At 42.9% G+C, this 15747-nt stretch overlaps 1 protein-coding gene across 3 annotated transcripts in view; it reads right to left on the bottom strand.

Annotated features, from left to right (window-relative positions):
* The window catches only part of LOC138642334 (protein Shroom4-like), a 1359201-nt gene that overhangs the window by 52999 nt on the left and 1290455 nt on the right, over positions 1 to 15747 (bottom strand). For all 3 annotated transcript variants that reach the window (XM_069730433.1, XM_069730435.1, XM_069730434.1), the window contains one exon: positions 2826 to 3000. In XM_069730433.1, the coding sequence (XP_069586534.1) occupies positions 2826 to 3000 (175 nt within the window). The remainder of the gene's footprint in view (positions 1 to 2825; positions 3001 to 15747) is intronic.

Genomic DNA, 15747 nt, shown 5'->3' with positions numbered 1-15747 from the left:
CAAAAAGGTAGGCAGTGTTTACAGAAGTATAAAAAGATATTATAAAGAAGACAAGGGTTATATGTACAGTACAATTACAAATAAAATGGGATTAAAGTTGAAGAGAGCACTTACATTTCGTTCAGATCATTTCATCTCCTGGCTTCCCATGTGCTCAGGGGCCACATCTAAATGCATATCACACATCTGTATAGCAGCTAGACCTCGGACAAAAGACCCACTCACAACTCAGCAGGGTTTAAATATGCCCTCTGGTCGTGACATCACTGAGTGGGCTGAGTTATGAAATGCACTCCTCTTTTCTCAGAGACAAACTATTTTTTGACATAGTTCACTGTATGAACCTTGTATATGGATGACCCAATGATCAGGAGGTGCACCACATCAGGGGGATTCTTTTAAGTGTAAACATGGCATAGTTACATGACCCACTTATGGAGAAACTCGCTCGTTGCACTCATTGAGTTTAGCTTCTAGAGATTTCAGGGAGTTATAGGTCGCTAAATGGTCATCCGGAATATATAATCCTTACATCTCTAGCCCTGATCGGTGCCAATATACATAACCTTAAAAGAACAATAGAATCCCATGCTTTCTGTACCAGATTTAGCCAGTATCAGGTGGGAGGGGGGAACGAGGAGTGTAGGGAAACTTGATGGTTACAGCACAGAGACATAAAAACTCTTGAAGGAGGGGGGAAATGAGGGGATTAGGATTCCAGCCTTCTGATGGCATGCACAGGAAACTGTAGCTGAGAGCTCTGTATACAGTTAGGGCCAGAAATATTTGGACAGTGACACAAGTTTTGTTATTTTAGCTGTTTACAAAAACATGTTCAGAAATACAATTATATATATAATATGGGCTGAAAGTGCACACTCCCAGCTGCAATATGATAGTTTCCACATCCAAATCGGAGAAAGGGTTTAGGAATCATAGCTCTGTAATGCATAGCGTCCTCTTTTTCAAGGGACCAAAAGTAATTGGACAATGGACTCTAAGGGCTGCAATTAACTCTGAAGGCGTCTCCCTCGTTAACCTGTAATCAATGAAGTAGTTAAAAGGTCAGGGGTGGATTCCAGGTGTGTGGTTTTGCATTTGGAAGCTGTTGCTGTGAGCAGACAACATGCGGTCAAAGGAACTCTCAATTGAGGTGAAGCAGAACATCCTGAGGCTGAAAAAAAAGAAAAAATCCATCAGAGAGATAGCAGACATGCTTGGAGTAGCAAAATCAACAGTTGGGTACATTCTGAGAAAAAAGGAATTGACTGGTGAGCTTGGGAACTCAAAAAGGCCTGGGCGTCCACGGATGACAACAGTGGTGGATGATCGCCGCATACTTAATTTGGTGAAGAAGAACCCGTTCACAACATCAACTGAAGTCCAGAACACTCTCAGTGAAGTAGGTGTATCTGTCTCTAAGTCAACAGTAAAGAGAAGACTCCATGACAGTAAATACAAAGGGTTCACATCTAGATGCAAACCATTCATCAATACCAAAAATAGACAGGCCAGAGTTAAATTTGCAGAAAAACACCTCAAGAAGCCAGCTCAGTTCTAGAAAAGTATTCTATGGACAGATGAGACAAAGATCAACCTGTACCAGAATGATGGGAAGAAAAAAGTTTGGAGAAAAAAGGGAACAGCACATGATCCAAGGCACACCACATCCTCTGTAAAACATGGTGGAGGCAACGTGATGGCATGGACATGCATGGCTTTCAATGGCACTGGGTCACTTGTGTTTATTGATGACATAAGAGCAGACAAGAGTAGCCGGATGAATTCTGAAGTGTACCGGGATATACTTTCAGCCCAGATTCAGCCAAATGCTGCAAAGTTGATTGGACGGCGCTTCATAGTACAGATGGACAATGACCCCAAGCATACAGCCAAAGCTACCCAGGAGTTCATGAGTGCCAAAAAGTGGAACATTCTGCAATGGCCAAGTCAATCTCCAGATCTAAACCCAATTGAGCATGCATTTCACTTGCTCAAATCCAGACTTAAGACGGAAAGACCCACAAACAAGCAAGACCTGAAGGCTGCGGCTGTAAAGACCTGGCAAAGCATTAAGAAGGAGGAAACCCAGCGTTTGGTGATGTCCATGGGTTCCAGACTTAAGGCAGTGATTGCCTCCAAAGGATTTGCAACAAAATATTGAAAATAAAAATATTTTGTTTGGGTTATGTTTATTTGTCCAATTACTTTTGACCTCCTAAAATGTGGAGTGTTTGTAAAGAAATGTGTACAATTCCTACATTTTCTATCAGATATTTTTGTTCAACCCTTCAAATTAAACGTTACAATCTGCACTTGAATTCTGTTGTAGAGGTTTCATTTCAAATCCAATGTGGTGGCATGCAGAGCCCAACTCGCGAAAATTGTGTCACTGTGCAAATATTTCTGGCCCTAACTGTATGTAATTAAAGTAGTCAGAACTTCTTATTTCCTGACAGTGTCCCAGCAGGTAGTCTCCCAGCATGTAGTGTCCCAGCATGTAGCGTCCCGGCATGTAGAGTTCCAGCATGTAGAGTTCCAGCATGTAGAGTTCCAGCATGTAGTGTCCCAGCAACCCCCACATGTACTTATGCTGGCTAACAGATGTAAATCATTCAGCTGCGGTGATGAAAACTAAATCTCCGAGCACTAAAAAATTCTTGGAGGACACCCGAGCGTGCTCGGGAAATCTCGAGAAATGAGTATATTCACTCATCACTAGTTCCTACACTTGTGTATCAGCATCTAGTGTATGAACTGATGTAAATCTGATTAATTGGGGACCCAGGACATCCACAGAAGAATCATACTCTCAGCATTCTCACCTTCTTAGAAGTCAATTCATTCTCTTCGTCTTCTTCTGTTATGTCTCCAGCTTGGTCTTTCATTCTGTTCAGCAGATCAGCCTTTTCTGCAGATAAATTACAGTAAGTAGCACCTGTAGTAGGGCTAATAGTTCCACACAAATGTGTTGCAGAAATTGGTTGGAATTCTTCATACCTTGAGAAGAGACACACAAAAAAATAATTATTAATTTTACGAAAACTACATACCGTATATACTCGAGTATGTACACAATTTTTTCCCTTCTTTTTCTTTCATAAATTCAGCAGCAGTTCTACCATGCTCCATCTGTTCCTTACCGAACAAATTACCGTATATACTCGAATATAAGCCGACCCGAATATAAGCCGACCCCCTTAATTTTGCCACAAAAAACTGGGAAAACTTAATGACTCGAGTATAAGCCTAGAGTGGGAAATGCCGCAGCTACCGGTAAACGTCAAAAGTAAAAATAGACACCAATAAAAGTAAAATTAATTGAGCCATCAGTAGGTTAAGTGTTTTTGAATATCCATATTGAATCAGAAGCCCCATATAATGATCCATAAAGTTTATGATGGCCCCATAAGATGCTCCATATTAAAATATGCCCCATATAATCCTGCATAAAGGTTAATAATGGACCCATAAGATGCTCCATAGACGCATTTGCCCAATATAATGCTGCACAAGTGTTGAATATGGCCCCATAAGATGCTCCATAAAGATATTTGCCCCATATAGTGCTGAACAAACGTTATGTCCCCATAAGATACTCCATACAGACATTTGCCCCATATAATGCTGCACAAACATTAATTATGGCCCATAAGATGCTCCATAAAGATATTTGCCCCATATAGTGCTGCACAAACGTTGATTATGGCCTCATAAGATGCTCCATACAGATTCTTGCCCCATATAGTGCTGCACAATAATTGATTATTGCCCCATTCAGACACTTGCCCCATATAGTGCTGCACAAACGTTGATTATTGCCCCATACAGAAACTTGCCCCATATAGTGCTGCACATACGTTAATTATGGCCCCATACAGACACTTGCCCCATATAGTGCTGCACAAACGATTATGGCCCCATACAGACACTTGCCCCATATAGTGCTGCACAAACGTTATGGCCCCATAAGATGATCCATACAGACACTTGCCCCATTTGCTGTTGCTGCGATAAAAAAAAAAAAATCACATACTCACCTCTCCGTCGCTCAGTCCCCCGCCACTTTCAATATTCACCTGACTTCGTTCCGGCGCCGCTCCATCTTCAGCGTCTTCTGCACTGACGTTCAGGCAGAGGGCATGCACTAGCCACGTCACCGCGCCCTCTGACCTGAGCGTCACTGCAGAAGACGCTGAAGATGGAGCAGCGGCTGGAACGAGGAGCAAGTGAATATCGCGCAGCGCAGCACTCCCCTCCACACTATACTCACCTGCTCCTGGCGCGATGCAGTCTCTGCTTCCCCGGCGCTGCTGCTTCTTCCTCTACTGAGCGGTCACCGTTACCACTCATTACAGTAATGAATATTCGGCTCCACCCCTATGGGAGGTGGAGCCGCATATTCATTACTGTAATGAGCGATACCATGTGACCGCTCAGTACAGGAAGAAGCTGGGGCGCCGGGGAGCCAGGGACCTGCAGGGACTGCACCAGGAGCAGGTTGAGTATAATTAGACAGCCCCCGCTCCCCCTCCCATGCCGACCCCTGGGTATGACTCGAGTATAAGCCGAGAGGGGGACTTTCAGCCCCCAAAAATGGGCTGAATATCTCGGTTTATACTGGAGGATATACGGTATATTCTATCTGTAGCACAGCCATTACCACAGTTAACGACCCTGTATGTAACCCCTTTTTTCATGTACAGCACCATGGAATTAATGGTGCTATATAAAGAAATAATAATAATAGTGAAATTGCCGAAATTCAAATTTTGCAGATTTGCTCAAATTATGCCGACTTGATGCAAATCAAATATGCCCCTTTCCAATATGGGAAAAAAAACAAAAAAAAAATAAAATGAAAATTATATAAATATTAGGCCCCATGTATAACAAACGTCAAAAAGTAAAATAGCTTTAAAATCACATGTGCAAGAAAAACAAAAATATGCCATGAAAATGTGATCAACAATGGGGGCAAGGGGTTGTGGCTTATTCTTGAGCTGATTAAAGGGAAGACTAAGCTCGCCTTCCACTGGTGTGAGAGCAAGATTTGTATTTTATCTATCCTGAATTCATCTTAGTTTCTTTCTATAAGCATTTGTTTCCTTCCAAGATGGAGTCCATGATCAGATAAGAGGGCTCAGTACAACCCCTAGACCACAAGCTGGGTGTCAATAGTGATTACTTACCCAATTACAGGTATATATGCTAATGCCTGCAAATATTTAGAGATAAGATGAGCCAATTATATTATTAAAATGTATGAATACTAACCTATATAAAGACTAACTGAATGTGGTAATAAAGAGTTCTGTTCTGATACTAGTGTGTCAGTGTGGTTTTCTTTCTTTGTACATGTACTTGGATTTTACAATTTAAATTGGAGCAGACTCAGAATCTCAGAACATCTCACAATACGTGGTGACGACAAACCTGGCGCAACGAACAAGGACCCTCTAGTTCAAAGAACCACTTGATCCAAACATTTTGTAGGTGCCTGGACATACTGACAAATCAAAAGCTTCAGAACAGTAAGAAGTTTCATTCTTACACATTACGTCATAAAGGTTTAAAATCCTGCAGTGTCCGCAAAGTACCCTTGCTCAAGAAGGCACAAGTGCAGACCTGTCTGAAGTTTGCCAACGAACACCTGGATGATTCTGTGAATGATTGAGAGAAGGTGCTGTGGTCAGATGAGACAAAAATTTAGTTATTTGGCATTAACTCAACTCACCGTGTTTGGATGATGAGAAATGCTGTCTGTGACCTAAAGAACACCGTCCCCACTGTCAAGCATGGAGGTGGAAACATTATGTTTTGGGAGTGTTTCTCTGCTAAGAGCACAGTCACCGCATCAATGGGAGAATGGATGGAGCAATGTACTTTAAAATCCTGAGTGACAACCTCCTGCCCTCCGCTAGGACATTAAAAATGGGTCATGGCTGGGTCTTCCAGCAAAACATACAGCCAAGGCAACAAAGGAATGGCTCAAAAAGAAGCACATTAAGGTCATGGAGTGGCCAAGCCAGTCTCTGGACCTTAATCCAATAGAAAACTTATGGAGGGTGTTCAAGGTCTCAGTTGCCAAGCAACAGCCTCAAAATCTAAATGATATAGAGATAAAGAGGAGTGGACCAAAATTCCTCCTGACATGTGCGCAAAACCTCCTCATCAATGTCAGGAAAACACTTTTCTTTTTAGCTATGAAACTAGCAGCTCTCTGGCGTCCCTCTTACCCACAGGTCAGTCACGGTACGGCAGCTAGGATAAGTAGTCGCCGGAGAGGCTGTACTGTCACGTGCTAGTTATCAGGGCACTTTGCAGTGAGGGCGGTATATACAGTTGTGCTCAAAACTTTACATATCACGGCAGAATGTTTGCCTTTTTGGCCTTTTTTCAGAGAATATGAATGATAACACCAAAACTTTTTCTCCACTCATGGTTAGTGGTTGGGTGAAGCCATTTATTGTAAAACTATTGTGTTTTCTCTTTTAAAATCATAATGACAACCCAAAACATCCTGTATATCCCCAGTCCCAGGCCGGGAGTACATATATAAACCTCAGATCTGTCACTGCCAGGATCCCCCCAAAATGTCAGAATGCTATGCTGCCACTAGTTCCTCATTAGATATGAGCCGATCCATTACCAAGCCTATATCGGGTCAGAAACCAACCTCAGTTAGCGTGAATTTGCACGTAGTACGTGTCAGTTCGATCATAGAGCAAAAGAACAAAGCTAGCAAATTTATAAATTTAATCCAGAAAAAGTAGGCAGCGTTTACAAAAGTTACAAAAGATTGTACATATTGTATTTGTCTTATTTGTACTAACAGTTAGAAAATAAAAGGGATAAAAATGTGAAACTTACTAAATCTCAGTTACAGCTATGACATGTCGATAAAGGGGAAGAGAGTTCCCAAAGAAATGATTCAGCAGCACCTCATCGTGTTAGCTGTCTCTCCAGCTCTCATAAAATGGACGTTCCTGTTTTATGGTTGGCCCAAAAACCCGAGACTCCTCATTTGGCTGACCTGCCCTTGTGAGCTGTTTTCAAGAAGGTACACCTCTTTTGGAAAATTATCAAAAACCTCCTATTCTCCATATCTCTGGCCTGGAATATCACAGGCCAGTGATATTTGTATTATATTTTCCACTGCAATTTTATCGTTATTTTGAAACTAAACACGGTATGTCTGTGATTTGCTGGCGAGAAGAAATTACTTTCCCAGGTTTCTGATGGCCCTAGATGCCACCAAACGCTGCCATGCATTGCCCAGGTGCCCAGAACCTGGAAATCCAATTGTCTTGTTTCTAGGATTAATGTGTGGAGGCAATAAACTTGCATTCCAGAGGGAGGGGGAGGGAGTAGGAATTCACAAAGAAGGGGGAAGGACTGAATGTGAGATCTGTTTCTACCAATGCAGGGGAGGCGTAGTAGCCAGCCCTGGATGTGTAATCCGAAGGATGAAAAATAATTCATATTTTCCTGACAATCAACTACAAAAAACGTCTGACTGCTGTGCTTGTCACCCAGTATTAAACCTTGTTTGCCAGAGGGATCAAACACTTATTTCTCACTGCAAAATGCAAATAAATTTACATATTTCACACAATGTGATTTTCTTGATTTTATTTTTGATATTCTATCTCTCAATGATAAATTTAAACTTACAAAATCAGCAAGGGATAAAATACTCAATTTCACCACTGTATATATGTGTATGTATATATATATATATATATATATATATATATATATATATATATATACTGTATATATATATATATATATATATATATATATAGTCAGACATAGTGATGAGCGAGCACTAAAATGCTCGGGTGCTCATTGCTCAGGTCGAGCAAATTGGAATGCTCGTGTGCTCGACCAAAGCAAAAAAGCCCAATGTAAGTCTATGGGAAAATTGAGCATTTTTCCGGCGGCCCCACCGGCAGTCTGCACAGGGACTGGAAATTGCGGAAATCAATGGGAGCAGTGCTCAAATGACGTGGGAACAGCATGGGGAAGACTCTTGAAAGCATTTCTGACTGCTGTGAACAATGTTGTCAGAGTCTTACACCACTTTTACAGACTGACAATAAAACACACTAAAACAAAACCAAGATGGATTTTCCTAGGAAATATGTTAAGGAACATCATGTCCAGTATAATGACTTGTATATAAGGCAAAATAAATAACCAAAAACAAAAATGCTCCTCCACACCTAGCTCTATGTTGACATGTAGCATTTTTGATTCATTTTCCAACTTTAGCATTGCTTTCAACCAAGACAAATGCATTCACTGGGAAATGTCATTTTAACATTTTACGGCCTGTGAGGCAGTGACTCGTGTCACAGGTAGGGGTCGCTGTGTGTTCTACCCAGGTTGAGTATGGAGATGGATTAAGTCCATAGGTGTGCATGGCAGTCACAGATTTCCGGTCAGGGTGTTCCATGTGGCTGGAAGCCACAGGTTTGTTTGTTAAAAACTAGTGATGAGCAAATGTGCTCACCACTAATCGTTACTCGTCCGAGTACCACTATGCTCGGTGTACTCGGCGAGCACCGAGCATTTCCGGGATTATTCGATGGTAACTGCTGTCTCCACCCAGCATTTTTGGCGAACTTTAGAGACCGAATCACATTAAAGGGATTGTCTGCCAGGCCATGAAACGCTGCAGCCATCTTTGTTGTGGTCGTGCAGTGATTGGCTTGGCTGTACAGCATCCTCCCGTGTATTAGACCTGACACCGCCCTACTCGCCGCATTCTGCTCCAGATTCAGTGAGAGTAGGGAGAGCTGCTGCCAAGATAGGGTGAGAATCGTGTTTTTAATAGTTAGTGTAGGTCTGCAACTGTTAATTCCACAACTCCTCAGAAACCAACAGTCCTTTTTAGGGCTAATTCATGGGTTCCGATATTGCAGCACTAGGTAGGCAGGGCCCAGCATATCCACAACAGTGCAAGGCCTCCAGGCACTGTATGTGCGACCATAGCTCCCACTGCATCCCTCCCAAAGCTCCATCACTGTCTGCTGCTGCTGCTGCTTATTTACTATATACCAAGTTGCAGTTTTCCTTTTTTTTTCTTCTAAAAATTCCCCCCCCCAAAAAAATATATACAGTCTGTTCATGCCTATGCAGCATCAAGAGTAAAAAGATATAATGTTAAAAATAATATAAAAAATAAAAAATCATGCTATTCTCACCTTCCGGTGGCCCTTGCAGCCTTCCCGCTATTCGCGATGCTCATGGCAGCTCCCGTTCCCAGTGATGCCTTGCGAAATTACCCCAGATGAGGTAGGATCACGCAAGACCGCTACGTCATCATAGGTCATTGTCGCAAAGCATCACAGGGAACGGGAGCTGGCGGGAGCATCGCTAAGGCCTGGGCTGGATCCGGGGGCTGGCAGAAGGTGAGTATATAACTATTTTTTATTTTAATTCTTTTTTTAACAGGGATAGGGTGGCCACACTACTATATACTACGTGGCTGTATTATATACAACGTGGCTGCTATATACTACTTGGGCTGTGCTATATACTACGTGGCTGTGCTATATACTACGTGGCCTGTGCTATATACTATGTATGTGCACTGTGTTATATACTATGTGGCTGGGTTATATACTACGTGGCTGCTATATACTACGTGGCTGTGCTATATACTATGTGGGTTGTGCTATATAATACGTAACTGTTATATACTACGTGGCTGTGCTGTATACTATGTGGGCTGTGCTATATACTACGTGGGCTGTGCTATATACTACATGGGTTGTGCTATATACTACGTGGGCTGTGCTATATACTACGTGGGCTGTGTTATATGCTACATGGGCAGAATGCTGGACACGAGGGACAGAATGCTGGACACGAGGGACAGAATGCTGGACACGAGGGACAGAATGCTGGACACGGGGAACAGAATGCTGGACACGGGGAGCAGAATGCTGGAAACGGGGGCAGAATGCTGGACACGGGGGCAGAATGCTGGACACGGGGCAGAATGCTGGACACAGGGCAGAATGAAAGACATGGGGGCATGACTGGAGACCCTGGGGCAGGAATGGGCACAGATGGGACAGGATTGAGGACAGATGGGGCAGGAATGGAGATACGGGCATGATTGGAGACACGGGGCTGAATGGAGATACGGGACATGATTGGAGACACAAGGCAGGATGAAAGACATGGGGGCATGATTGGAGACACTGGGGGCAGGATTGGAGACAGATGGGGAAGGGTTGGAGACAGATTGTGCAGGGATATCATAGGGATATGGGATAGGGAGATCATATGGGGCAGAATGGATACTCAAGAGGGCAGGATGGGAGAACATATGGCTTGAAGCCAGGAATGAGACACACAGGGGCCAGGATGGGGAATAGTATTACCATAGGGGCTTATTAAGGGATATTATTACTGCAGTGATGTATTTATTTTATTTTTTGAGTATACTGATTTAAATGGGGGGGGGCGGTCCTGTTACTGTTAGTGTGATACTATGTCACCTTTTTTTCTTCATGTGGTGTAATGTAGAAATTTGGAAACATTAAGTAATGTGTTCTGCAGGTGGAGCTCAAGATAACTGCTATTTCCTGCAGAGATGAGCCCAGGCTGGAAGAAGTGATGGCGGTCTGTGCTGGATGAAAGGACTTCACCTAGAGACATCACTGGTGAGTCAGTGTGTTACCTATACTCTGACACTATACACTGTATACTATATACAGAGGTCCTGTGTATAATGTCACCGGTGATCACTGTATTACCTATACATTATATACAGAGCTCCTGTGTATAATGTCACTGGTAGTCACTGTATTACCTGTACACAGACACTGCATACTAAGTACAGACCTCCTTTGTATAATGGCACTTATGGTGATATTAGTATTGTGTTTTTTTATAACTGATCAGTATTATATAGTATTTATAGTATTCAGTCACTATGTGGTGGTAATATGTGGTCTGGACATGGTGTTGCAGTATTTGTTCCTTGTATCTGCTATTTGGTCACTTTGTGGTGGTAACTATTCCAATATATGTGGACAAAGGAACAGGTTCCACAACAGGTGAAAGATGCCAGCATAATTCATATATACAAGAGGAAAGGTAATCACCAATCTTGTGACAACCATCGAGGCATCTCCCTTCTGTCCACTGCAGGCAAGATATTGGCTCGTCTCTTGCTCAACCGCCTCTTACATCACCTTGAGCAAGGACTATTACCCGAAAGCCAGTGTGGTTTCCGTGCTAAACGTGGAACAGTAGATATGGTGTTTTCAGCACGTCAACTTCAGGAAAAGTGCCAGGAGCAACACTGGGACCTTTATGTAACTTTTGTTGATTTGACCAAGGTTTTCGACACAGTCAGTAGAGACGGCCTGTGGAAGATCATGGCAAAATTCGGCTGCCCGAGCAAGTTTATCTCAGTCATCCGGCAGTTCCATGATGGCATGATGGTGAAGGTTCTGAATGATGGAGACGTATCTGAAGCTTTCCCAGTAACAAATGGCGTAAAACAAGGCTGTGTGCTTGCTCCAACCTTGTTCAGTATGCTGTTCTCTGCAATGTTAAGTGATGCCTTTAACAACTGTGAAGATGGAATCCAGGTTAGGTACAGGACTGATGGCAAGCTATTCAACCCAAAACGCCTGAAGTCGGTTACGAAAGTGCATGAGACTGTTATCCGTGAATTATTATTTGCTGATGACTGTGCACTTAACGCTAGCACGGAACAGCAGATGCAGCATGAAATGGACTGTTTTTCACAAGCTTGCGACAGTTTTGGTCTCGAGATCAACATTAGAAAAACCAAAGTCATGTATCAACCGGTTCCAGGAAAACTACAAGGAGCCAAGTATCACGGTGAAGAAGCAAAACCTCAAAGCAGTCGATAACTTCACCTACTTAGGCAGCACACTTTCCCGTGAAGTAACCATAGACGCTGAGGTTAATAACAGAATCGCCAAAGCCAGTGCAGCCTTCGGGAGACTGCGTAAGAACGTCTGGGAATGAAGGGGACTCAGCCTTACCACCAAGCTGAAGGTCTGCTGCGCGGTGGTCCTCACCACCCTTCTCTATGCTAGCGAGACCTGGACAATGTACAGCCGGCATGCTAAACAGCTTAATCATTTCCACATGAGTTGCCTCCGCATACTCCTCCACATCAGGTGGCAAGACAATGTCCCGGACACGGCAATTCTGGAACAAACTGGGCTCTCTGCAGTGTTTGCACTCTCCTGCTGAAAGTCCAAGCCAGGTGGGCTGGACATGTGGTCAGAATGTCTGACAGCCGACTACCGAAACAACTGCTGTATGGAGAACTGTGCCAAGGAAAGCAAGCAGTTGGGCAGCAGAAGAAGCGCTATAAAGACTGCCTTAAGGTGTCTCTCAAAAACCTGGAAGTCAACACCAATGAATGGGAATACCTTGCCCTGGATCGTCCAGGTTGGCGGGGCAGGATCACTGTTGTGAATTCAGCTTTTGGGCTCCCTCCGGTGGTTGTAGAGGGTAATGCAGTTGTGCCTGGACTGCATGAGTGGACAGGTGTATCTACAAATTGCAAAACTGACTGGGGTATATAGCTTTGCAGGATCCTTTAGTCAGTGCCAGTTGTCCATTGTTTTTGAAGGATTCACTTCCCTGCTGGTCTCTCCAGTTTGCTGTGCTTTTCTACAAAGATAAGTCCTGGCTTTGTTTTTGCTGTCCACCTGCTGTGGACCTTATAGTTCTGTGCATTTTCATGTTTTTGTCTTGTCCAGCTTAGTCTGTGAAGGATTTTTTGCAGCCTAGCTATTTCTCTGGAGATGCAGATATACCCCCCATGTCTTTAGTCAGATGTGGTAATTCGTATTATCTGTGGTGGATATTTTCCATTGTTTTTATACTGACCACATAGTACTCTGTTCTACTCTTTCTTTTTAGCTAGTATGGCCTCCTATGCTAAAATCTGATTTCATATCTGCATATGTTATTTCCCTCTCCTCTCACAGTCAATATTTGTGGGGGGCTATCTATCCTTTGGGGGATTTTCTCTGAGGCAAGATAGGTTTCCTGTTTCTGTCTTTAGGGGTAGTTAGATCTTAGGCTGTGCCGAGGGGTCTAGGGAGTGTTAGGTACCCCCCACGGCTACTTCTAGTTGCGCTGCTAGGTTCAGGGTTTGCGGTCAGTACAGGGACCACCTTCTCCAGAGTCCATCTCATGCTGCTCCTAGGCCACCAGATCATAACAGTGCAACTGGCCAACAATGAGTTAATTGCATCTCAGAAGAAGGGAGGGAAGCTTTTGAGCCATTTTTTTTCTTTAGCCTGTTTGGTATTATCCTCCCTCTTTATCTCTGGGTGGCTACGGAATCTAGTATTAACATGAATGTTCAGGAGTTAGTTTCTCGGGTGGATCAGCTTGCTGCTAGGGTACATGGTATTTCAGATTTTATTGTTCAGACTCCTGCCTTAGAACCTAAGATTCCCACTCCTGATTTATTCTTTGGTGACAGATCCAAATTTTTGAGTTTCAAAAATAACTGTAAACTGTTTTTTGCATTAAGACCCCGGTCTTCTGGTGATCCTATTCAGCAGGTTAAAATCATCATATCTCTGCTGCGTGGTGACCAACAGGATTGGGCATTTTCCCTGGAAACTGGCAATCCTGCTTTGCTTAATGTTGATTCGTTCTTTCAGGCATTGGGGTTGTTGTATGATGAGCCTAATTCTGTGGATCAGGCTGAGAAAATCTTGTTAGCCCTGTGTCAAGGTCAAGAAGCGGCAGAATCGTATTGCCAGAAATTTAGAAAATGGTCTGTACTGACTAAATGGAATGAGGATGCCTTAGCGGCAATTTTCAGAAAGGGTCTTTCTGAATCCGTTAAAGATGTTATGGTGGGGTTCCCCACGCCTGCTGGTCTGAGTGATTCTATGTCTCTGGCCATTCAGATTGATCGGTGCTTGCGCGAGCGCAGAGTTGTGCACACTGTGGCGTTGTCCTCTGAGCGGAGCCCTGAGCCTATGCAGTGTGATAGGATTTTGTCTAGAGCTGAACGTCAAACATTCAGGCGTCAGAATAGGTTGTGTTTTTACTGCGGCGATTCTGCTCATGTTATTTCTGATTGCCCTAAGCGTACAAAGAGAATCGCTAGTTCTGTTGCCATCAGTACTCGTACAACCTAAATTTCTGTTATCTGTGACCTTGATCTGCTCATTATCATCATTTTCTGTCATGGCATTTGTGGATTCAGGAGCCGCTCTGAACTTAACCCTTATCCGGCTGAATAGGTACAATTGTAACTATTCCGTTTTAAAATTGCAATAACTTTTTTTTGAAAAGACGTAGAGGGCTGAAATTTCGTGACATCTCTACATTTTTGGTCCAGAATATATTGGCCAAATTTCAATAAAATATCTCCACCCGCTTCCGAGATAAGGGGTCGAGATCTTTTTGCATCCATAACAAGCTGCATAGGTACAAATGTACCTCATATATTTTGAATGAAGATAATGCAAGGGAAAAAGCATAAATTTTTTTTTAATGATAATGCTATTTAACTATTATAAACAAGTAAAAAACTGTTCATTTACATTATAAAAGAAAATGTAAGAAACTTTTTTTTATTGATTTTCTTTGCAAGTAATGCATGTTGGCTTTGCTACAGAGTGTTCATCGCAAATGGGTTTCACACAAACCACACAAGACTTTCTAGTCTTGCGTTGTTTTCGCCTCAGGTCTCTGCAGACATAGCAACTACCAACAACAGGGGAGGGTCCACGACTACCATGAGGTATTTTGGGGCCAGCTGCTGGCTGCGATGCTACCACAATGCATCGTCCAAGCACCATTTCTACTGCACCTCGAAGAAAATGGTTTCTCATTATCATTTTGTTTGTACTACGATCTTCAATTGCAATCATACACAGCTGATTTGCGAGATCTTTCAGGAACTTTCTTCGTTGATCCTTTGCCCTGAAGCTTGGATTGTGTTCTCTGTAGATGATGTAGGATGCTAACCCACTGACATCAATCATATTGTAGAAAAATGCCAAAGTCCAACGTGATGTTCGTCGTTTCACAGTGTACTCTCCCAACATTTTATCCATAACATCAACGCCACCTTTTGTTATGTTGTAGTATTTTATTATCTCTGGCTTGGCTGCTAGTGTCTCTTCAACTTCTCCCGTCATGTGCATAGATGATAGAAGCACGACTGATTTGTTCTTCTTTGGTACATATGAACAGACTGTTGCATCATGATTGTAGGCAAAATTTGTCGAGTATACAGGCCTTTCTTTGGCAGGCTGCATGTTGTTAGGTAGGAACCTTTTGTTTTTTCTCACTGTACCAACTAGTGTCATGTTCCAGGAGTTCAATACCTTAGCTAGTTCCATGGTTGTAAAGAAGTTATCGGTGGTGACATTTCTTCCAGAGCCTTTATACGAGCTCACTAGGTCCAATACTGTTCGTTCTCCAATGTTTACTTGTCGAGGACCATCAGTTGGTTTCCCAGTGTAGAGCTGACCTTGTAAAGGGTAGGCATTTGATGAGTCACAAGCCCAGAAAATCTTTATGCCATATTTAGCTGGTTTTGAAGGTATATACTGGGTAAATTTAGTATGACCTCTAAATGGAAATAATTGCTCGTCGACGGTGATACAATGATATGGCTTGTAGGCTCTCTCCAGATTACTGTTCAGCATTGTCCAGATGTCCCGTATTGGTGCAGCTTTATCTGTTTGCACACGTTCT

Source organism: Ranitomeya imitator, chromosome 6, assembly GCF_032444005.1.
Source record: "Ranitomeya imitator isolate aRanImi1 chromosome 6, aRanImi1.pri, whole genome shotgun sequence".
Classification (NCBI taxonomy): Eukaryota; Metazoa; Chordata; class Amphibia; order Anura; family Dendrobatidae; genus Ranitomeya; species Ranitomeya imitator.
This window is presented reverse-complemented; position numbering and strand designations above follow the sequence as displayed.